Below are 25,389 nucleotides of genomic sequence, written 5' to 3' on the forward strand. Positions count from 1 at the left end.
TCCCGGCCCGCGTCCATGCTCTCGGCGGCAGTCGCGGGAGCCGCGAGACACGGAGCGGAGAAGGGGCGGGGCGGGCCGCCAGCAGGGGGCGGGGCCGCTCGTCTGGGCGCGGGGTGCGGGCGGCTTCCTTTTCCGCCACGCCTCCCCGCCATCCAGCCACGCCTCCGAGCTTCTCAGAAGAGTCGGGATATTGCTCGCGAAGTCGCCCAAATGCCTGGACTGAGCCTGTTCCCTGCCCAACCCCAAGGACTGGCAGTAGAGCCACACTTTATGATGCGGTTTGATCTTCGACAAGGTTCAAAACCTTAAGCAACAAAGTGAAGTCCAAAATGTTAGAAATTTTGCCAATAAACTGGGAAGAATTTTAGGGACAAAAGAGTCTAATTAGGCCCTTGCAAGTCCTTCAGGAGAGGTGAGGGCCAAGGGCATTTTCAGCCACCAGCAGGCTTTTTAAAGCTGTTGTGGCTTATTCTGACCCTATTTCTTTTGTTTTTTTTCCTCATCCAAGAGAATTTTTAATTTGTTTCTATAATTTATTTATTATAACTTACATCCAAGTTAGCACATGGTGCAATAATGATTTTAGGAATAGATTCCTTACCCATTTAGCACATTCCCTCCCCCCACAACCCCTCCAGCAACCCTCTGTTCTCTATATTTGTCTCTTATGTTTTGTCCTCCTCTGTTTTTATATTATTTTTGCTTCTCTTCTCTTCTGTTTGTCTGTTTTGTATCTCAAAGTCCTCATATGAGTGAAGTCATATTATATTTGTCTTTCTCTGATCCGAATTTCGCTTAGCATAATACCCTCTAGTTCCGTCCACATAGTTGCAAATGGCAAGATTTCATTCTTTTTGATTGCTGAGTAATACTCCAGTGTATGTATACATACCACATATTTACCCATTCATCCACTGATGGACATCTGGGCTCTTTCCATACCCCTGCTATTGTTGATAGCACAGCTATAAACATTGGGGTGCATATGTCCCTTTGAAACAGCACACCTGTATTCCTTGAATAAATGCCTAGTAGAGCAATTGCTGGGTCATAGAGTAGTTGTATTTTTAATTTCCTGAGGAACCTCCATACTGTTTTCCAAAATAGCTGCACTAGTTTGCATTCCCACCAGCGGTTCAAAAGAGATCCTCTTTCTCCGCACCTGGCCAAAATCTGTTGTTTCCTGATTTGTTCAGTTTAGCCACTCTGACCAGCGTAAGGTGGTATCTCAGTGTGATTTTGATTCGTATTTGGCTGATGATGAGTGATGCTGAGCATTTTTTCATGTGTTGGTTGGCCATCTGGATGTCTTCTTTGGAGAAGTGTCTGTTTATGTCTTTTGTGCATTTCTTCACTGGCTTATTTGTGTTTTGGGTGTTGAGTTTGATAAGTTCTCTATAGATTTTGGATACTAACCCTTTATCTGACATGTCATTTGCAAATATCTTCTCCCATTCAGTTAGTTGCCTTTTAGTTTTGCTGATTGTTTCCTTTGCTGTGGGTAGAAGAGCAATAGGCCATGCTGGCTTGACACTAGATTCTTTTAAACATGATCTTATCTAACGTCACAACCACCCTAGGAGGACAATGTTTTCCTAGTTAACAAGTAGGAAAACAGCCTCAAAGTAACTTGCTTCAGGACTCTCAGTGACAGTGGAAGCCAGAACCCGTGACTGGGCGACTGACATCTTTGTTTTCTGACCCTGCACACTGACTTCTTAGACAGCATTATAGCCCTCCTCTAATGAAGTGCCACTTTGTCCTGATCACATTAACCCTTCCTCTCTGCTTTTGCTAGAATCTTGTTTGCTTTTAACCTTCTCCCCTCTCCCTTCCTTAGGCCTCTGTTACTTAGAGACTTAGCACTGGAGAAAGGAGTCAGAGTTTAAAAAGATTGTAACTTCTGTTGACCCAGCCGCCAGAGAAAATACAGGATGACCAGGTAAACGAGTTAAAAAAAAAAAAAGAATGTTTAAATAATTAAAGTATCACTAATGTACTTATGCTAAAAAATTATTCTTGTTTTAAAAGTGGTGTATACATACAATGGAATATTATTCATCCATAAAGAGATCCTGTCACATGTTACATGTCACAAAAAGAGGAATACTGTTATGATTTCATTCATATGTGGTACCTAAAATAGTCATATTCTGGGGTGCCCGGGGGGCTCAGTCGGTTAAGCGCCCAATTTCGGCTCAGGTCATGATCTTATGGTTTGTGGGTTCGAACCCCATGTCAGGCTCTGTGCAGATAGCTCAGAACCTGGAGCCTGTTTCAGATTCTGTGTCTCCCTCTCTCTCTGTCCCTCCCCCACTCATGCTCTGTTTCTCTCTGTATCAATAATAAATAACATAAAAAAAATTTAAAAATAATAAAATAGTGATATTCCTAGAGACAGAAAATAGAAATTGCCAGAGGCTTGGGGGAAGATGTACAGGGGAGTTGCTTAATGGCTAGAGTTCAGTTTTGCAAGATGAAAAAGTTATGGAATATGGTTGCACAATGATTTGAATATATTACTGAACTGTACACTTAAAAATGGTTAAAATGGTAGGAGGCCCAGGGGGCTCAGTCAGTTAAGCGTCTGACTTGGGCTCAGGTCATGATCCAATGGTTTGTGGGTTCAAGCCCTGCAAGGGCTTCTGCGCTGATAGCTCAGAGCCTGGAGGCTGCTTCAGATTCTTTCTCCCTTTCTCTCCCTCTCTCTCTGCCCCTCCCTCCCTCAAAATCTCTCTCTCTCTCTCTCTCAAAAATAAACATTAAAAAAGGGCTACAATGGTAAATTTTATGTTATGTGTATTTTACCATAATTCAAAAATATGATTTCTGGCACTGAGCACAAGTTCAAAAACTTCCTTGCCTAGTTATTCCTTATGTAATATTTTATACAGCAGCTAACAGATAAATTATTTATTTATACATTCATTGCTAGTCTCTTGCCACTAAAGTGTAGTAAACTCCATATGGCCAGGAATTGTGTCAGGCTTGTTGACTGTGAGTATCCCTGGCACATGTTAAAGTCTGGCGTACACTAGTTGCTCAATTAAGTGCTGACTGAAGAAGTGAGCATCCTGCCACCTATGCTTTGGATTGTCTGCTGTAACTTAGAAAATTGATGATCACTTTTCTCATGTGTACTCAGCATCTTTCTCAATTGGATTGCCCCTACCAACTTCCGCACATCACCCTACAGTGACCCTGCCCTCCCCTTCAGAGCAGACTAAAAACTTGATTAGATTCAATGTCTCCATACTGTGTCCCCGCTCCTCAGTCCTTCCTACTCTGTTTCCAACCTCATTGTCTCAGTGATCCAGCTCTTACGAAGGTGACTGATGACCTCCATCCTCACTAACCCAAAGGACATTTCCTGTCCTTACTTTACTTCTCAACAGCATCACTGGGCACCAGAACTTCCTTTCCCTCCATTTTGAAGAAACACACAGCATTTTCTTTTTACCCCTCTATCCGTACCTTCTGTTCCTTTTGCAAGCTCATCCTCCGCTACGTGCACAGTGGATGTTGGAACTCCACAGCACTGCCCTGAGCCCTGTCCTCTCTCCAAACGCTGGACCCAGGCAGTCTCATCCTCAGCCCATGCACTAACCACCACCCAAACAGGCAGAGGGCTCAAATCTCTAGCTTGGCTCTCTCCTCTAAGCTCTAGACCAGTATTTCCCATTGCCTACTTGATAGTCATTTAGACATCTCAACACAATCCAAACTGAACTCATCACCCTCTATTTGCTATGTCTTGGTCTCTTCCAGTGTTCCTTATCTTATATTACTTCCAGTCATCAGTTATTGCAACACAGAAACCTAGAAATCTTCCTTGATACTTCCTTCTCCCCAAACTTCAGATCTAAGGCATCACCAACTCCTATCTTAGCTGCTGAGTATCTCTTGATCTCATCCATGTCACGGACCAAGTTGTTGAGCCTCTCTTGCCTCAGTGCTTCACACTCACGAGTATGACCTCTAAACATCACTAACCCCAAGAACATTTCCTGTCCTTACCTTACTAGCCAGTGATTGTTATTACACTCGATTCTTCTATCATCACTCTTGAGTAATGATAATATGTAGTAATAATAATGAGTAGTGACTTCCCATTGCTCGTAGAATGACTTACCAGCTGTGGGGACTGGCCCCTCCCATGCCCCTAGTAATCCTGCTCCCCATCATTATTTTTTTCTAGTTATATTTGCTTTCTTTCACTCCCTTTAACTCGCCATGGTGCTTCCTACATTCCTGAAGACATGGAAAGGACACATATAAATACAATCTGATCTTAGGAGGAAAAACTGGGCTGAAATCAGAAATATGGCACTTAAAAATTCTGTATTTTGAGAGAGAGTGCACATGAGCAGGTGGGGGTGGAGAGGGAGAGAGAGAAAGAGAGAGAGAGAGAGAGAGAGAGAGAGAGAGAGAGAGAGAGAGAGAGAGAATATCAATGAATATCCTAAGCAGGCTCCATGCTGTCAGTGTAGGGCCCGATGTGGGGCTCGAACTCACGACTGTGAGATGGTGACCTGAGTTGAAATCGAGAGTTGGAAGCTCAACTGAATGAGCCACTCAGGTGCCCCAGCACTTATACACTCTTGTATTTAGGTTTGAAAGTATAAATGCCAATCTACTGAGTCAAAGAGAGCTGATGACAAGGGGAGCTGAGGCTGTTACTTGATCACAAGTCTAATTATGACAAAGGTGGTAAAATAATTGAAAAAAATCTTCTCCAGATTAATAGAATTAAGTGTCCAGGGTGCCTGATGGCTCAGTCAGCTGAGTGTCTAACTCTTGAGTTCAGCTCAGGTCATGATCTTGTGATCTGTGAGTTTGAGCCCTGCCTTGGGCTCTGTGCTAATGTACAGAGCCTTCTTGGGATTCTCTCTCTCCTCTCTGCCCCTCCCCTGATATGCTCTCTCTCTCTCAAAATAAACTAAAAAATTTTTAGAAAAAGTAGAATTAAGTGTCCAGATAATGGAATGTTCCTATTCCATCGTACCAGAACCTAGTCACATCACACTGTTCTTGGGGTCTTGGGAATGCACCCTGTGACAGGAACCAGTTCTAGGAACGACTTTGTAAGCTGTTGGCTGATATGCGTGGGGTGTTCAGGTTGAGGAAGGCAACTGATGAAAGCAGAGCAGCCTCTTCTGCTAACTGGGAATAACAAAAAGTTTATTTATAAAGACGGCCATTTAAGAGTGGTGCCTTTGGTTCAGTATTAAGAAAAGCGTTGGTAACAACTAACGATACTCAACAAAGTAGAACAACAGACTTAGTGTTTCATCGTTGCTTCTCTAACTCTCCAGTTCCTACTCCTGACTGAATGTCTCCATAAAATGGCCTGCCTCAAAAATCTGATTTTAGGGGCACCTGGGTGGCTCAATCGGTTAAGTGTCCGATTTTGGCCCAGGTCATGATCTCACGGTCCGTGGGTTTGAGCCCCACTTCAGGCTCTGTGCTGACGGCTCAGAGCCTGAAGCCTGCTTCAGATTCTGTGTCTCCCTCTCTCTCTGACCCTCCCTTGCTCTCTCTCTTTCTCTCTCAAAAAATAAATAAAACACTCAAAAGTTTTTAAAATGTTTAAAAATCTGATTTTATCTTTAAAATGTTATGCAAAATGTGTCCTTTACTCTGTTAATGCTTAGGCTTGTAATACCATAAAACTGCTCTACTTCTCATGGAGTAGAACTGCTGTCCCATGAAGATATTCCTTGTTTATCTTGCGGAGTTACACATTACCTTGCAGAGGCTGCATTTATTTGGGTACCACAGTTTGAAAAAAGAGACTGGGTGCCTCAGTTGGTTAAGCATCCAACTTCGGCTCAGGTCATGATCTCACAGTTCGTGGGTTCGAGCCCCACGTCAGGCTCTGTGCTGACAGCTAGCTCAGAGCCTGGAGGCTGCTTCAGATTCTGTGTCTCCCTCTCTCTCTGACCCTCCCTGCTTACGCTGTCTCTCTCTGTCTCTCAAAAATAAATTTAAAAAAATTAAAAGAAAAAAAGAAAAAAGAGACTTACTCAAGAAGGTGGATGGCAGTTTGTTAGGGTATGGAGGAGGGATGTTGTAAGAAGTTCCCTGCAGGGAATACCTCCTTTTCAGCATGACTCAACCATAGTTGATCATTTTTAATAAACTTGTAAGCTTCTTGATGCAGCCAGTCTCTTACAATGCTTCAAAGAAATGCTTTTCAGAACTATGTATGCTGTGATTTTCTGGTCCTACCTCAGCTTTCCTAGAGGACTTAAATATCTCAACTTAAAGTGTCTGAAAAACACTGCTACAGGGCAGTGTCAAGAAAATTGTGGGCAATCAACACATTTGCTTATTTCTAACACAGCTTTTTTTAGCCACAAGTTAAGTTCAAGGTTAGTAGTTCCTCCATCTTCCCATTTCTCTCCTAAGTCCTTTGCAATAGATGAGGCTTAGTATTACTGGGAGTTCCTCCAGATGAGTGATAATGCTAGCTCTGATCACTCGTAAAATGGAGAATGAAGGAAAGGTGTATCTGTGTCTCCCCTCTCTATCTGATGCATCCGAGCAAAGTCTGGGACTGTTTACACAGCAAAAAGGCATGCTTTAGGCTGTTTCACTCAAGTGGAGAAGTTTCCTACAGAAATTAGACCAGTGGTTTGCACCTGGGCAAATTTGGCCCCCAGGGAACATGTGGCCATTCCTGAAAGCAATTTTGGTTGTCATGACTGGGGAGTACAGAGGTTTTTAGCAGGTAGAGCCTAAAGATTCTGGTAAACATCCTATAGCGAACAGGACAGCCCCCACAACAAAGAATCAGCCAACCGAAAATGTCAATTATTACAGGGTTTGAGAAACCCCCTCATTTAGGTCAAAGTGAGTGAGTGAGGGGTTTCATGGGCAAATAAGGAGGCTAAGGAGGTGAACAGGCAACATTCTCATGTCCCTTTTCCCAAACCCTTTATCTTAATATAGTATTGAGCCCCATCGGTACATACAGGTAAACATCTAACACCCTTATGTCTATATAGACCTTTCTGAGAATCATTCTACCACTAATTTTTAGCCATGTGATAAAGTACAACACTTATATGACGAGTTCCTTTAAACTGTAGACATATGAGTGGTGGGTTATACAGAGCACTCCCTGGGTTACAGGCCTTAAAACTTACAGCCTAATGTACAGAAAGTATATTCCCTTCCTCTAAATAGATTAAGATCCCCCGGTTCAACTAGAGTTAACAAAAAGTCATTACCATCACTGTAAGACAACTGACATTCATGAATTTTCACTTGCAATAATTAAATAATTAATCCCTGAAAAAGGACAACTCTTCTGAAGGAAATCTTGGCACGATTACATAGAAGTACTACCACATTTATTTACTTGTACACCGACTTCTTTCAAAAATAATTTGAAGTGGCATTATACTAAAGTAAAAATATTTGTATACTCAAAAGTTTGGTTGCTCTTTTGTTCTTTTAATTAATCCAAGATTTCATTTAGAGCCACCACCTCGATCTCACAGGTTAAAATTTTCCAGTTTACTTCAGTTACTATCTTCCATAGTTACTTGTTTTCAAGGATTAGGTAGGCTGCAAAGTGTGACTTTGTCGTTGCTGATTCATGAAAGTCACAAGCACACCATTTTCTCACCAGGCCTTTCTAAGTCATGGTAGTTGAACCTGAGGTATTCAGGGAGAATGCCACATGACGATGATGAAAGCAGAAGCTCAGGAGACGCCAAGCGCTGCTGTGACACCGGAAGCCAGGAAGAGACCAAGAAGGGCCCTCCCCAGAGCCCACAGACAAAGCGCGTCCGTCACGCTCAGTGGCTGGATTCCCGACTTCTGGCCTCCGAAACTGAGCAACGATAGGTTTCTGCTGTTTAAGCCACCTGTTTTAGAGTACTGTCTGGAAACTCTGGAAATTAACAAAGATTTTGGTGTTTCTTATTTGTCACAAAATACTCTTAAATCTAGCACTGCTATGTCCTAATTTGTTTTAGTGGAAGGGACAAATTAAAATACAACACGAAAGTAATTCATGATTTGCCTCCACTATGGTTGATGTTTGAAAAATAGTTCTGAATTTAAATTTAACCAGGCAGAAAACAAAACTAGGAAATTAAGAAACTTTTAGAAATAAGCTCTTCAATGTTTTATCGGATTTGATAGCAGCTTTTTTTATTGGTTACAAAACCTAAGCCCATATACAAAATTAAGAACACATTTAGATGCCTCTTTTGAAAGAACGTTTTAGTTTTTTTTTAACTGAGTTTAAAAAAAATAAAAACAATGCAATTTTTCAACACTGTTCTGAAAACTTAAAAGTGCAGCAATATACTTAGTTTCCTTTGTCTAAGAAATGGTGCAATTCCAATTCCAAAATGATAAGGTCACAACAAATTGAATCAAGCAAATGCATACATATGTCTGCACTACTTGATGCTAATGTTCACTTATGTTAGTTTGTACTTGAAACACAAGAGGAAATCGGAATCGGCACAGTAGAGGCCTGATTTAATCTCAATGTGTGCAAAATTTAAAAGGTAACTGTCAGTAAGTAGGATGGAGTCCAGAAGAAACTAAACCAGAAGGGGGACAATTCACAATATCAAGAAGATTTGGACTTTAAGGGTTTCACCGAAGTTTGTGACCTTAAATTAGCTTTGACTTTGTTATTCCTACTTTTAGTGAACACCACAAAGTTTCAAAAATTTAGACTACAGTGTCTGAACAGGATGCAGTTACCATATGAAGCTTTAACTCAAAATTTGGATAAAGAAAAAAAGGCACAATGAACTTCAACTCAATTTTATGTGCACAAGAGTTGAAAAATCTGAGCCACCTTAAAGAGAAATTGATTCTAAAATTTATAAAACCTATAAATAATCAGAGGCCAAACCACTATATTAAAACAGATTCTCTAGCAAGTAAAAATCTTGCAGTTTAAACATACGCTTGTATCCATTTTAGATACAAGACAAAACTCACTCTTTAAAGTGGCTCCACCTTGGCAGATACATGTATTTGTAATGAATGCACACCTGCTATGTGTTGTTTATCAGTGAAAACACCCCAGCTGATTCACAAAGCTCTGACGGCATCGGCCTCATCTTCATCACAGTAAATACACCCCCGTCGGATAACTACGTTAGTTTAGATTTTCTATCCCTTCACATCAATGCATTGGGAAATTATACCCAGTAAACAAGAGCAATAAAACCATTTCTGTGACAGCACAAATCATTTAGTTTAAAATTTTCAAATCGATATTCATTAATAACTGGGTCATAAAGCAATAACTTTACATAATAATACCAGATTTTGCAGAATTGCTTCCAGATCACTGCAAATCATGTTTATGTCAAATAACTGCAGATTATTCCTCTACACAGATCCTTGTCTGAATCTTTTAATATGTGAATATGCTTTTAGAGTAGGATCTGAATTAACTTTCCCAATATTCAAAGAATGAAGTTGTATAACACTTCTAAATAGTTGCTGGTTTGTTGCCAACCACATTATCAAAAGCACTGGTTACTAAGTAAAAAATATTTTAAGACTAAATTACAGTAAACATGAAGGCTCCACAGTTTAAACCCAATATAAATCAACCATATCCAATTATCAATTTAAAACAAAAAATATTAACTCCTGAAAGCTGAAAGCAAGATATTTTTTTTAAACATCACCAATCAGTACATTAGACCTTTGTGGGGTTTTTTGTTTATTCTTTGTAGTCAGGGACTCTTGCTTTCAACTTAGACAGAAGTTCAAGTCCGTAACAGGTTGCAGCTCAGGTAAAATACCATGCACAGCATTTGATTACTTCAAAACAGCAGGAACACACAGGCTGAAGTGAGTGGTCAAACAGGGCTTGCTGTTCTCAAAAATTAGGTATAATGGCGAAAGCATTACCATCCATTGCTAAGGTTCTTCCTCCAACCCTGGCTTCTGAGGCAGATAATAAACACATCAATTACTGGAAGATGAAGCACAGTTTTTAAAAACTTAACTGTTTAATCAATAACCAAGTTTCTTTTTTTTAAGTTACTTTTTTTGTGTGTCAGTTCCACCAATGAAAATCATTTGGCTTGTACTTTAAAATCTATTCTTCCACATAAAGAATATGAAAATATGTTTGTGGAGGACAGTGATGGAGGCTCAGATCAGACTGCACCTCTTTAAAGTCTTCCAATGTGTATATGCATCATACTGAAATGTCTTGATCCACAGCGCACCATTTTCCAAAGGAGTATCAAGTGGGCAGCTGACATGCCACCACTATGGAATATTCTAAACTGGAGACTGCAGTTGTCAGCGTGTGGCACCAGGGAACAGGGAAAAATAGGGTAGTTGAGATTGTTAAGGAGAATTCTAAAACAGTTTAGGAAATCATGCATATGCATTTACAGTCCATGTGATAGTAACTTTTGGCAACTGCAAAGTGACTGAGACATGGCTTGCTTTTAGAAGCATCAAAACGAAGAGGCATGTGTGTTTTGGAGCCTTTTGTTGTTGTTCTTCTTCTTGTCATTTGGTAGCCATCTGGTGGTGCTTCGTATTGAATTGGGAAAGATGCTGCACTCAAATGAACTTAAAAATTAAATTCTTTTGTTTGAAGGTTGGCTGTTGGGTCAAAATTGTAAGTGCCTCCTTGTGTTGCTTCAGGAATGAGGCTAGGATCTTCATCAATCTATAAAAAGCAAACCAAAAAGAAGGTCTTTGTTAAGATATTACATGTTATGGTAGAAGCAGAACTTATGAGAGAATTCTATACGAATGTTGTAATCAATAAATCAAATCAATGTTTCAATCAATAAATTAAAATATTTAAGTAAATCAGTAACATTAAGGAAGTTAACAATTTAATTAAACTAAACACACATTTTAGAATTGTTTTAAGTTTTTTTTTTAATCCCTCCCCCGTCCCTGCCCCATTCTTAAGTTTCTGTATCTGTAGATTTATTTTACCTATTTGAACACACATAATTTCTTTTGTTTTGTAATGTTTATTTTGAGAGAGAGAGCACGTATGTGGACATGCTGGGGAAGGGCAGAGAGGGAAGAGAAAGAATCCCAGGCAGGCCTGCGCTGTCAGCACAGAGCCTGACCCAGGACTTGAACTCACGAACCATGAGATCATGATCTGAGCCCAAATCAAGAGTTGTCCACCCAACCGATTGAGCTACCGAGGCATGTGTGTACACAGCACTTCTATAACTGCAGCGGACCCTTGAACAACATGAGCTGGGGGCACCAACCCCCCCAACCTTGTAGAGTCAAAAATCTGAGTATAACTTCTAGCTCCCAAAAACTTTATTAATAACTTACCATTGACTGGAAGCCTTACCAATAACATAAACAGTTGATTATTTATTTTGTATATTATATGTATTATATACTGTATTATTATAATGAAGTAAGCTAGAGAAATGAAAATGTTACTAAGAAAATCATAAGACATTTATAGTACTGTATTTACTGAAAAAAGTCTGCATATAAGTGGATCTTTGTGGTTCAAACCCTTATTCAAGAGTCAACTGTACTATTTCTTCCCATTTAACAGATTACAAGTGTAACAAAAACTGTTTTTTTAAAGTAATCTCTATGCCCCACGTGGGGCTCAAACTCATAAGCCCAAGATCAAGAGTCACATGCTTTACCGACTATGCCAGCCAGGTGGCCCTCAAAGAACTGTTTTTACATATTTTATCTTATAATGGTGTTTTAGACACAGTATTAAAAAAAAATTGATTGAAGGGTGCCTGGGTGGCTCAGTACATTAAGTATCTGACTCTTGATTTTGGTTCAGGTTATCGTATCACAGTTTGTGAGACTGAGGCCCAATGTCACGCTCCACACTGATAGCATGGATTCTTTCCCTCTACCTCTCCCCTGAGCTCGAGCTCTCTCTCAAAATAAACAAACTTAAAAAAAATAAAAGAAACTGATTGATGGAAAACAAGGATTAATTTTTTAAAATTTAGATTATTAAAAATAAGTGGAAAATGTCACCTCAAGAGTATATGATAGAAATACAGGATAGGGCTCCTGGGTGGCTCAGTCAGTTGAGCGACCAACTCTTGATTTCAGCTCAGGTCATGAGCTCACGGTTCATGAGTTCAAGCCCTGCATTGGGTTCTGTGTGATGGTACAGAGCCTACTTGGGATTCTCTGTCTCCCACTCTCTGTGCCCCTCCCCAGCTCATACATGTGCTCGCACTGTCTCACAAAAATAAACTTAAAAAAAAAAAAAATATGGTATAAAATTATCATATGATAAATGATTAAAAGGGAAAGTCTTAGTAAACGTAATAGTATGTGTAAGTTTTAATGTACATGCAGGCATACCATACTTTAATGTATACTTACGTCATCACCAGAGAAATACTGATCTATGATTTCAAATGCTAATTTATATATGTCCTCATTTTCATGTTGCTGTAAAACTTCGATTTTCTCCAAACCTTATAAAAACAAAAAACTCAAATAATCAAGTGGACAAAAATAAAAACTGTTCATTCTAGTCACAGAAAATCCTAAAGAACTAGGAGAACACTCCCAACACACCCTGAAAATGACAGTTTGTGTAAAACACTGAAAAACTCTGAGCTGCTCTGATTGGAGGATGAGCATCCCAAAAATTTCTTCCTTTCCTGAAACCCTTGATCTCAAGGGTTATCTGGGATCATAGGCAGACAGTTTTAAAAACACCCAAACACTCCATTTGACAGATGAGGAAACTACCATACAGAGATGTAAATGGATTTAATTTAGGTTGAATGGCAAGTTACTGACAGAACTTAACTGAGATCTCCCCAGACTGCTTCAGTGGAATCATATTATCTCATACAGTAATTTTTATCTTTCCTTTTGTTTTGAAAATGCTATTACTTTTATATGACAACAAAAACATATTTTCAGAAACTTCATGATTAACTGATAAAGATAGAAGACAAAGCTTTAAATTTTGAAGTAATTTCTTTAAAGAAAAAAACAATAAGAGTGCTTATATCCTATAGCCACAATGAAATTGGAAAATAATTTTTCAGAACTGTGGAATGTCTTCATTTACATTCCCAATATATCTACTCCATGCATCAGATACACAAGTCTATAAATTTAAATCCTTAACGATATTCTTCTTTGAAATGTCTTTTTAGCTGGGTTATTTTGAAATAGTTGACTTATTTCTTTTTAACAGTAATACAAAAGTAAAATCCAAAAAAATGGGAATATAAGTGTCAAAGATAATGAATGTAAAGTTCTTTACAAAATCATAAAATACTAAGTAAACATGTATGCTAATTGTGAGTACACATCCTATAGGCCAAAGCAACTATACTGATAAAAAGCTGAAGAGTAACAATTCTGCAGCTCAAACTTTCTGGGGTAAATTCTGAATTAGACTACAATGCTAATTTCAAACAATCTCAAAATATATTAAAACCAGAATTAGCAGTGAATTAAGAGTATGAAGATCTATTTCCATGACCATAGATAGAACTCCTTAACATCTCTAGGATAATATCTTCTATTATTAAGAAAATACTTCCAGTCTGAATATTTTATGATATGACTGCATTTGCTTTCTCTTAAAAAAAATAAAAGGGGTAATAGAATTATACATAATAGTCAATAAAATATACAATATAAAACATGACAATAGAATAAATTAAGGTTTGGGCAATTTAGTACATATTGAACAAGTATCCTTAAAAATATGCCTTATATATCATAACCAGAGAAATACTTAATATTTCAAATCATTAAATTTTTTTCATTAAATTTCAAAGTAACTTCTGTGGTAATAGCTTCAGCATACAGCTCTAGCAATCACAAGATTGACATAAAATATCTAGAGGACTCCAAAATCATTAACTTTTCCCAACAACATGGAATAGCATTTCACAAAGTAAGGTCTATAGATTCATGTATCGGACATACATGAAACAAGTGTTTCACTGTCAAGGATTCTAAGAAATTCTGGAGTAAACAAAGCTTAGAAGTTTCTCTATCATAGTGCTTCTTGAGCTTTTAATTTGCTCTCCCACACTGTAACTTCAAGAGGAGTGTTCATGTTACCCAAAAAGCAACGTGACCCTCTAGGAAGGTCATGAGAAGTATGGACTAACCCTTGCTAGAAAATCCTCCTTAATGCTAACTAGTGAATAAAGGACAGCAACATACTTTGATGATGGAGCAGCAATGTTTCCTGACAGTTTTCTTTGTAATTAGTCGCCTTTAAAAAAACTGATCTTTCAGGGTTCCAGTGCTCAACTATTTTTCTTCAATGCACTCTTACCTCCACATTCTTCAATTATTTCAGCTATTGTGCTTGCTTCATCGCCAGCCATGATCAGAATGTTTTTCAGACCATCTAGAACCACCTGAACAACTTGAGAATCTTTTACAGACAGTAAATTACAGAATGGTGGTATTACATTCTGCTGTACAAGGTACTCAACCTAGGCAACAAGAGAAAAATGTTTATTTATATAGTTATCTTTCCCCAGAAAAAACACAGTACAGGGCTTATGAACAATCAGTTTCTCCTAAACATAAAAGAGTAGTGTACTTCCCGATATTAACAATCCTAAGAGTTTTTCCAAACTTACTTGATCTTTTCTGCCACTTATCGTTAGGTTGCTAATTGCCCACGCAGCTTCCTTTTGTGTTCCAAAGTCTCCCTGCAGGTTAAAAAATAAATGACTGTATGAATTCTTTACTAAAAAATCCTGGTTATAATATCTTAATGTACATGATAAGTTCATACTACGACTGACCTTAGCAAGCTGATGAATGATCATGGGAATTAACCCAGCATCTATTACAGCTTGAACCTGCTGCTGGTTGCCGGCTGTGATGTTGGAAAGGAACCACACTGCTTCCTGTGATTGAACAAAATACAAGGTAACTTTGTTTGAAAAATTATTTTTAATGCATTTGTATTTTTATCTTTATATACTTTACATAAACTATAACAAAATCACTTGAGTTGCATTAGGAGAAATGCATCTAAAAAAGGAATTAGATGACATAGAATGTTTCATATTAAATACATTATAAGGAAATATTCATAACACTTGGGCCCTACTAACCTTGCATTTACCCATCCAATAAAATTTATGCCTACATAATCCAGACTATTTTATTTGTTTGTTTAATGTTTGTTTATTTATTTATTTTGAGAGAGAGAGAGAGAGAGAGAGAACGAGAGAGAATCCCAAGCAGGCTCTGTGTTGTGAACAGCCCAACACGGGGCTCGACCACACGAACTGTGAGATCATAACCTGACCCCAAATCAAGAGTCAGATGCTTAACCAAGCCACCCAGGTGCCCCCAGGCACTATTTGAGACAACTGGTAATATGGCAGTGAACAAAACAGACAAAAAAATCTTTACTCATGCAGTTTACATTTTTTGGAGCTTAGGTTCCTTCTAAAAGATAATGATAGAAATAAATAAAAGACTCAATCTCCTAATAGTCTGTTAAAACTACTTCTAAGATGCAGAATTGCTTTACTGTAAAAATATTTACTTGCAAGATATATTTAGAACTTAAGTGTCCAATTAGACTGGGATGGGTCTGTATAACAACTTTTACTGTAACCTTAAAGGATTTATAAATCACAAACACACAGGTCTATTGTAATTTTAGTGTCAAATGTTGTCTCTTCTTCTACTTCTACAATTTAAAACGCTAACTGTACATTTATTTTGCCATCCAACTGTGGGAAGATGTTAACAACTGGGAAATCAGTGTTTAGAGTATTAAAATTGAAAAATTTTAAACTAATATGCAGAGGTAATAAACTCAAGTTTTATTTGACCTTGAGGGTCCCAGGATGATCCCAAGTCCAAATAACACAAATGCTCAAGGTACAAAACTTCTAAGGAGATTAAGTGGCTGCTGAGGCTGAGTAAGTAACTACATGAGCCCTTTTTCCCCCGTGGTACCTTCACTTAGAGCATACTGATCACATGCCAGAATTTCTCTGCACCCACTTCTGTCCGCTTGCTCACTTCTCAGCTCTGTTTCCAATTATGGAATACATTTAGCTGTAAAAACACCTATATTATTGAAATTTCTACAGTAAAAATACCTGGGCCAGAGTCTAAAAGACTGGCTGCTTTCCCTTCATTGGAATAAATGCATTCATAAAATGCGCTTTTTTGACAACATACTTTTCTGTAAGAATCCAACTGTCAAATTATAGTTGAGCAACTATATAAATATAGCTGTGACACACAAGAAATGATCAGTTCTGCTGGTTTGGAGGATGGTGGCATCTCAGGCAGATAAAACTACATTAAACTAAATGCAAATCAAATCCATGAGACATCACTTCACACCTACTAGAGTGGCTATAATAATTTTAAAAAAGGAACTGGAACCCTCATAGAGTGCTTGTGGAAATGTAAAGTGGTACAGCCACTATGGAAAACAATTTGGCAGTTCCTCAAAAAGCTAAACATAGAATTACCATATGACTGGGCAGTTCTACTCCTAGATATATACCCAAAGGAACTGAAAGCAGGGACTCAAATAGACACCTGCATGGCGATGTTCACTGCAACATTATTCACCCCAGCCAACCAGCACCACCAACAAATGACTAGATAAACAAAATGTGGTATATATGAACAATGGAATATTTATTCAGCTATAAAAAGAAATGAAGTTCTGACACATGCTCCAACCTGGATGAATCTGAAAAACTGTATACAATATGAAGTAAGGCAGATACAAAAAGACTTAAGTACTTAAGTATATATTTAACAATTAATAGTAAGTTTATATCTAAAGTTTGAAATTAAAAAAAAGACTTTTTTGATCCTTTAATTTAGGCACTTCATCTTTTTTGGTCCAATCTAACTTCATAGAGAGATTAAATTATAATCTGTTTATAGAAGATACCAGCCATCCAATGAGAGATTTTTTATGGATTCTCACTTCATGGCTACTAATACACTGATCCCTGCTACTGCCTAATCTATTTAAATGAAAGCACTGGTTATTTTATCAGGGCAGCACTTGTAACAAAGTAACTATAGAGGTGCTCAGAAATAATTCTCATCTTAACTACAGTGCCTGTGAAGAAAATTATGATCAAACAGCAACAGGAAACAAGGGGATAGTTTATACAGAAGTAGTTACTTCTTTCTTTCTCTGTATAAATAGAGGCTACTATGAGGCTACTATGTGTCTTACCTTGTTTATCTTCTCTTTCGGATGTGACAAGAGATTTGGGAAGTGTGACAGGACATCACAGTTGAGAACAACCTGGGTCTGCTCATCAGTGCCAGTCACTATGTTGCCAACTGCTCTCAGTGCTGCTGTCTGGGGTGGAGATAAAATACTTTCTATACATTTATTTGTTTATGAGGAAACGGATTCTACATTTTTCATAGTCCTGAGAAAATGTAAAAATGCAAATAAAAATACTTACTGTATTCTTAGACAAAGTACTATATAGAATTGAGAGGAAATTTTGAATTTTAAACAATAGTCTTATAAAAAATGGAATACATAGAAAAATTGGGTGAAAAACTATTGAAATTTTTTAAATTAAAAAAATAAAAATTTGAAAAGTAAAGGTTCATTTTAACAGCAGCTATTTTTAATCTATTACTAAATGAGTCCCACAGAAATATTTTAATAAAGGTCTGGAATGGGCACACATTTCCATCTCGGAAGTCACTTTGGTAGAAGTGGAATGAATATCTATCAGCCATGTACCCCTAATTAGAGTGAGGAGAAATGAGAGAGGAAAAAATGCAGTTAGGATGCCGTTGTAATTATTTGGACAGAAAAAAAATGGATCTTGAACTAAATCAGTGGCTCTAGATACTTAAGGAGTAGACAGATTCATAAGCTATAGAATAAGAATTAACAGAACTTTGTAATGGAGGGGAAATGAAAGGAGGGATCAAGGTTTCAAGCTTGGACTATGTGGTCTCCTGAAAGGAGATATGTAAAGAGGGGCAGGTTTGTGGGAGAAGATGATATATTTTTTGCCCGGTTAAAATGGCAATGGAATGCTTGAAGGAGTTCTTAGAGGGGATGTCTAAGGGCTCAAGGACAACTGGGTATTGGGAGTCTGAAACTGCAAAGAGTCTGGGTGAGATAAGTATCTGGAAACCAACAAATATCAGGTTCAATAAAACAAAGGAGAAATATGGAAGGTATGTACATATAGACCAAACTGAACCCTGGCTGTTCAAGTTAACGGGTGATAGCAAACACAATTTTATACAAGTAAGAAAAATTTTAAAATACTTACCTGAACTTTCACTTCCTGGTGGCTCAGAAGGGGCACTAGAAATGGCACAACCCCTGAATCAATAACCATCTGTATCTGCTCATTACCTCCATCTGTCAGGTACGACAGAGCCCAAACAGTATCTACAAGAATCTACAGGAAGTAAAAAAGAATTACCAGCTTAGTTATTTTTTTGGAGGCTTAAAACACATAACTCAGATGTGGTAACATAAAAAGTAGTTATACTATGTTTTAGCTTGGTGGCAAAAATATCTGATTACTCGATAAGTCTACTAAGCAGCAAAGAACTCTTAATGCCTGCCACAGATCAAGCACTCTTTACAAAAATGAGACAAAAAGGTATGAGACAACTTCTACCCCAACTTATGCATTTATATATTAGATAGAACAGGCAGAAAAGTTGTTCTCTCTGCCGCACAAATTGAGTATCTAATAATCACAAGGAAACACTCTATATACACAACAATATACACCATGCTGCTTCAAGTCTAGAAGACACCACAAAGATCACATGTCTATGCCAGTGGTTTTTAAACATGCTTAGCAATATAGTTACTTGTTTAGGTTGTTAAAGTAAACAGATAAAAGAAGTAAGATGGCATTTTAACTTGGGGAAATTTAATTTGCAAAGTCCTTGAAAAAAGTCCCCAAATGAAGAGCACAGAATATAAACCATGCCCCATGTGTAAAATTTCAAAGAAGAGGAGAGGTAAGGAGAGTTGTGTTTAAAACTACCTCATATTAAAAAAAAAAACTACCTCATATTAGTAGGACAGAGACCGTGTGGCCCCAAAAGCCTACAATATTTACTATCTGCCCTTTTCAGAAAAATCTGCTGACACCTTCTTCACTAGAAGATGAGCTTCATACAACTAAGTGATGCTTGAGGAAATAGTTCATTATCGATCACAGACTAACAAACGTGGAAATAAGAGGGGAGGAAAAATTTACAAAGGTATATATTCTGAAAAAATAGATATACTGCAACTTCAAAAATGGGATAGAAGGAAGCTGTGCATGAGAGCTGAGCCCACCTACCACCCCACCGCAGCACTGAGGCCTCCCTCCTGAAGGGTATCTGCAGATGTGGTGTGTGTGAACACAGCCTGTCATCTACCTAGTGTGGCAGTAATGGGTAACAAGATTTAAACAGAAATTGTAGTCACATAACAGAACACCCAAAATGCGCAGGCTTACAAATGAAAACAACTTGTCATACCAGGAACACCTCAACTCAAAAGGGAAAAGAGTCAACAGATGTCAATGCTGGGATGACAGAGATATTGAAATTCTCTGACAAAGATTTTAAAGTAACTATCATAAAAATACTTCAGTGAACATTGTGAACATACTGAAAACAACTAAATATAGGAAATCTCAGCAAAGAACAGAAGACGTAAGAAGAACAAATTTTTTTAAAAAGTTTTTGTTTGTTTATTTTGAGAGAAAAGAGAGAAAGTATGAGCATGAGAGGGACAGAAAAAGAGGAGAAAGTGAGAATCTCAAGCAGGCTCTGCCCCTCCAGTACAAAGCCCAACATGAGGCTCAAACTCCCAAACTGTGAGATCGTGACTTGAGCCACAGTCAGACACATAACCAATTGAGCCACCTGAGTGCTCCCCAAACAGAACATTTTAAGCTAAAAAATTCAGTGATCCAAATTTAAAACTCAATGGAAGGACTCACGGGTACAATGGAGAAAGAGAAAAAAAACAATGAACAAACTCCAAGATAGATCAATACAAATCATTCAATCTAAATAACAGGAAAACATTAAAAAAAAATTGCAAAGAGGGCCTCTTGGGTGTCTCAGTTGGCTAAGGCTTAGTGTCTTGAGTTTTTTTCAGCTCAGGTCATGATTCCATGGTTGTCGGTTGGGTGGTCACGGTGAAACTGAGCCCAGCGTCAGCCTCTCTCTGCCCTTCCCTCACTATCACTCTCTCTCAAAATAAATAAATATTTTTTAAAAATTGCACAAAACCACATTGAGATACCACTTCACACCAGTCAGATTGGATAAAATTTACAACTTAGGAAACAACAGATGCTGGTGAGGATGTGGAGAAATGGAAACCCTCTTGCACTGTTGGTGGAATGCAAACTAGTGCAGCCGCTCTGGAAAACAGTGTGGAGGTTCCTCAAAAACTTAAAAATAGAATTACCCTATGACCCAGCAATAGCACTACTGGGAATTTATCCAAAGGATACAGAAGTACTGATTCATAAGGGCACATGTACCCCCCCTCAATGTTTACAGCAGCACTTTCAACAACAGTCAAATCATGTAAAGAGCCCAAATGTCCATCAAGTGATGAATGGATAAGAAGATGTGGTTTATATATGCAATGGAATACTACTTGGCAATGACAAAGAATGAAATCCTGCAACAATGTGAATGGAACTGGAGGGTATTGCTAAATGAAATAAGTCAGTCAGAGAAAGAGAAGTATCAAATGTTTTCACTCATGTGTATCATGTGTATTCACAATGTGAATGGAACTGGAGGGTATTGCTAAATGAAATAAGTCAGTCAGAGAAAGAGAAGTATCATATATTTTCACTCATATGTACTACCTGAGAAACTTAACAGAAGACCCGGGGGAAGGGAAGGGGAAGAAATAGTTTCAAACAGAGAGGGAGGCAAACTCATAAGAGACTTTTAAATACAGAGAACAAACTAAAGGTTGATGGGGGGTGGGGGAGAAGAGGAAAACGGGGTGATGGGCACCGAGGAGGGCACTTGATGGGACGAACACTAGGTGTTGTATCTAAGCGATGAATCATGGGAATCTATTCCCGAAACCAAGAGCACAATGTATACACTCTGTATGTTAGCTAACTGGATGATATATTTTTTTAAAAAATCACAAAGAAATACAGAGAGTTTCAGAGATTTGTAGAACAATAACAGAAGATCTAACATCTGTGTCATCAGAGTCCCAGAAGGAGAAGTGGAGCTGAATAAATATTAAAAGAAATAATGGGAGAAAATATCCTAAATTTGGCAAAAGACATACGGCTAAATATTCAAAAATAGGAGATAAGGCAAGACAAAAGAGAAAACAGAATAAATTCATCAATTATTGTGTAGGCATTAGATAATAGTCAAAAAATACTATCTATCAAACCAGATAGTAAAAGAAAAGGGTATTATAAAATGTATAAATAAAAAGGTAACAACAGAACAAAATGAACCTTCCTAAATAACAAAATGGAAAAAAAGCACACCAAACAAAAATAAAACACACACAAAATATACAAAATAATGTGACAGAGCTAAAACCAAAAATATCAAACAATTGTACAGTCTTAACTCACCTATAAACAAGAAAAAGATTCTTAAATTGTCTCTCAAAACAAAACCCAACTCTCCGCTGTACACAAGAGACACATCTAAAATTAGGTAATTCAAGAAGGCTAAAAATAAAAGAATGAACTAAGGTACACCAAGTAAACAATTAGAAAACAGAGATTGCAATCCTGTTAGTAGACCAGAACTTAGGCTAAAAAACATTACAAAGAACAAATAAGGCTACTTTATAAAGATAAATCTTATAATTTACAGTAAAGAAATAAATAACAGTTTACAAAATCTACCCACCAAATAATACTGCAAACACAATTACATAGCAGAAACTAAAAGGATGTAAGACAAAAATGTAAAAATATGTATAATAGATTTTCATACACAGTAGATTTTCAGTATGAGAGAAGTAGATAAAAAATGAGGATATAGATCTTATGAATGTACACTGAAATTTATACCTTGCTAATAGATAATATAATTTGCATATGAAGTATCATGTTAGGTCCAAAGAAAACATCAATAAATGGAAATTTAAGAGTCATATAACAACCTAGATGAAAGAAAATATCAAAAAACTAAATTTTGAAAAAATTATAATGAAAACACTACATCCTAGAAAATAATGGATTTATTTAAAACAGTGATCAAAGGAAGTTCATATCCCTAAAAATTTATACAACTAAAAGGATGCAAATAAATAAATCCCAAGTCAAAAGCCAGAAAAAGAATAGTAAATAGTACATGGAAGTAGAACTGAAAATCTAGATGAAATGAGTAATTTCCTAGAATAATAGTTTAGAAAAACTGATCTCAGAAGACAGAGCTTAAGCAAGTCAATTTCCATACCAAAGATAAAGAAAATTATCAAGGAACTAATCCCACAAAGTACCAAGACCCCAAAATTTCAAAGGCAATACTACCAAGTCTTCAAGGATCAGACAGCCCCAATGCTATATAAATTGTTTCAGAGTATAGAAAATGAAGCATAATGTTAATACCTAAACCTCAAAAAAGCAATTAAAATATAATACTAATACCTAATAAACATAGCATAAAGTAAAACCACAGACCCAGTATCACTTATGTGACTATTGGTACAAAAAAACTAAATAAAACATTGGTGAATAGGAGCCAATACTACACTAAGGAAACAGTATACGATGATCAAGTGGAATTACTTAAGAAATGCAAAGAAAGTTCAATTTTAAAAATATCATTTATATGTCATATTACTTTTACTTTTTATTTATTCTTTTTTTAACTTTTTAATGTTTTATTTATTCTTAATACAGAGAGAGACAGATCATGAGAGGAGGTGGGGCAGAGAGAGAAGGAGACACAGAACCGGAAACAGGCTCCAGGCTCTGAGCTAGCTGTCAGCACAGAGCCTGACGCGGGGCTTGAACTCACGAACGTGAGATCTGACCTGAGCCGAAGTTGGAGGCTTAACCGACTGAGCCACCCAGGTGCCCCTATAAGTCATATTAATAGACATAAGGAGAAAAATCCCGATCATCTCACAGTCATTGAAAAACTAAACACCTATTCTTAAATTTTTTTAATGTTTATTTTTGAGAGAGAAGAGAGGGAGACAGAGCCTGTGCATGTGTATGTGAGTAGGGGCAGGGTAAAGTGAGCTGGAGACACAGAATCTGAAGCAGGCTCCAGGCTCTGAGATGTCAGTACAAAGCCCAAAGTGGGGCCCGAACCCACGAACTGTGAGATTGTGACCTAAGCAAAAGTCAGTTGCCCAACCGACTGAGCTGCCCAGGTGACCCTAAACACTCATTTTTGATGTCAACACTCAAAATAGGATTTTATGGATATTTCCTTAACATAATAAAAAATGTATTAACTCAAGAAAATAATTTAGATTCAACAAAAGAAAAGATTGATAAATTTTATCACATAAAAAGCAAGAAGTCTGCATGGAAAAATATATCAAAGACAAAAGACAAATTAGGAGAGTATCTGAAACACATATCACAGCTAAAATCCTTAATATATAAAGAACTCTTAAAAGCTAAGAAAAAAAGACCAAAAATCTGATAGAAACGTAGGCAATAAATACAAACAGCCTACTTGGAAATATATAAAAATGGCCCTTAAATATATAATATCATGTCCAACTTCACTCATTTAAAAAATGCAAATTAGGGGCACCTGGGTAGCTCAGTTGGTTAATAAGCATCCAGCTTCAGTTCAGGTCATGATCTCACAGTTTGTGAGTTTGAGTCCCACATCGGGCTCTGTGCTGACAGCTCAGAGCCTGGAGCCTGATTGGGATTCTGTGTCTCCTTCCCTGCCCCTCCTCTGCTCCCATTCTGCCTCTCTCTCTCTCAAAAATAAACATTAAAAATTAAAAAAAAAAAAAGAACTGCAAATTAAAACCTATACACAGTGTTTTAGCCATCAGATGGGCACAAATTTTAAATGTGACAACACATGCTATTTGCAAGGCTATGGAGACAGTCACTTTCATATGGTGCTGCTGGAAATAAAAATAACACAGCCTCTAAGACAAGGAATTTGGGCAGTATATAACAAAATTACAATGCATTCATTCTTTGACCTAGCAATCCTACCTGTTGGGATTTACTCTTAAGTGTACCCCCAATAATATGAAAATACACAAGATTATTTACTGCCACATTATTTATATTTGCAAAATTCAGGAAACAGCCTAAATACCCATCCATAATACTGGGTCTCAATAAACCATGTTCACAAAACAATACTAGTTGAGTTGGCCTGTGTTTTAGGAGGCTGCTAACCATTTTCCCCCCTCATGTGGCACCCACTATTGGCAGAAAATTGCCTTTTTCTATTATACAGAGGCTTAGGAGAATAAAATATTTAAGGTTTCTAAGCTGAGATCAGTGAATAATTTTCAGTGGGATCTCCATGACAATATCTCAAAAACTGATGGGGGAAGGTAGGCTACAACTAAGTCTTAGGCCTCCTGAAACTGGAGACTCCTCTAGTCTCTCTTTAATTTTGTTTAGTAATATACTGGGTCTTCAATGAAAATTTCATGTGAAAAAAAAAGCTCTAAAAACTTTTAAATTCGAAGAACATGACTATCAGGCCACTCTAGCTTCTTCAGTTTTCATCAAAATTTGCTTTCCTCACCTCCATTATCAGGCTAATAAGGTGCCCTATGTCTCTGATGTTTATAATTTTACCTTTTGTTGCCTCTTCCCATTTGACTTGCTTCTGCTCTTTTACACCTTCTCCTTCTACTATTCTTTTTTTCTTGGATTTTCCCTTTTCTTTCTTTCTATGCTAAACTACCTGCTCTTACAGCCACTAACAATCAAGGAGTGTGTTCTTTTTCTTCTAGCTAATAACCTGATTAATGATGTTCCAACAAAGTCTTCAGCAATCCTGGTCTACTTTAATTATTTTCCACTATTCGTGTCTGTTTTTCTCTGCTAGAAAGCTTTAAAATCTTTACTTCAGCCAATATTTCAGATACTTAAAGACTGCCTGGAAAGGTGATCTGCAGACACACGAGAAAGCACAGACGCACTCGTGCAAAAGACAACTCTACACAGTAAAGGTTTTGAAGTAACAATCTTCTTGAAAACTAGTATATGAACCAAAGGATAATCTCTAGCAACACCAAATCTTCCAACAAGTATATGCTCAGCTCAAAGACCTTCACTGTCTGAATTCCAATAAATGTGCTAACAAATAATGTCCTGTTAGGTACTATTACTGAAAATGCTATAAACATGTATAGCATTTCCTAGATTAGACGTCTGTGGAATGTCTATGAAATGTCAACTTCACATGTGCTTCAGA

At 37.4% G+C, this 25,389-nt stretch overlaps 1 protein-coding gene across 1 annotated transcript in view; it reads right to left on the minus strand.

Annotated features, from left to right (window-relative positions):
* Window positions 1-7,445: 7,445 nt before the first annotated feature.
* The window catches only part of KPNA3 (karyopherin subunit alpha 3), a 75,872-nt gene continuing 57,928 nt past the window's right edge, over window positions 7,446-25,389 (minus strand). The window contains exons 11-17 of the mRNA XM_029936801.1: window positions 18,276-18,407; window positions 17,204-17,332; window positions 14,775-14,879; window positions 14,607-14,678; window positions 14,294-14,456; window positions 12,361-12,455; window positions 7,446-10,681 (exon numbers count right to left, since the gene is read on the minus strand). Of these exons, the coding sequence (XP_029792661.1) occupies window positions 10,583-10,681; window positions 12,361-12,455; window positions 14,294-14,456; window positions 14,607-14,678; window positions 14,775-14,879; window positions 17,204-17,332; window positions 18,276-18,407 (795 nt within the window). The 3' untranslated portion in view covers window positions 7,446-10,582. The remainder of the gene's footprint in view (window positions 10,682-12,360; window positions 12,456-14,293; window positions 14,457-14,606; window positions 14,679-14,774; window positions 14,880-17,203; window positions 17,333-18,275; window positions 18,408-25,389) is intronic.

This window comes from Suricata suricatta, chromosome 4 (genome assembly GCF_006229205.1).
Source record: "Suricata suricatta isolate VVHF042 chromosome 4, meerkat_22Aug2017_6uvM2_HiC, whole genome shotgun sequence".
NCBI lineage: Eukaryota > Metazoa > Chordata > Mammalia > Carnivora > Herpestidae > Suricata > Suricata suricatta.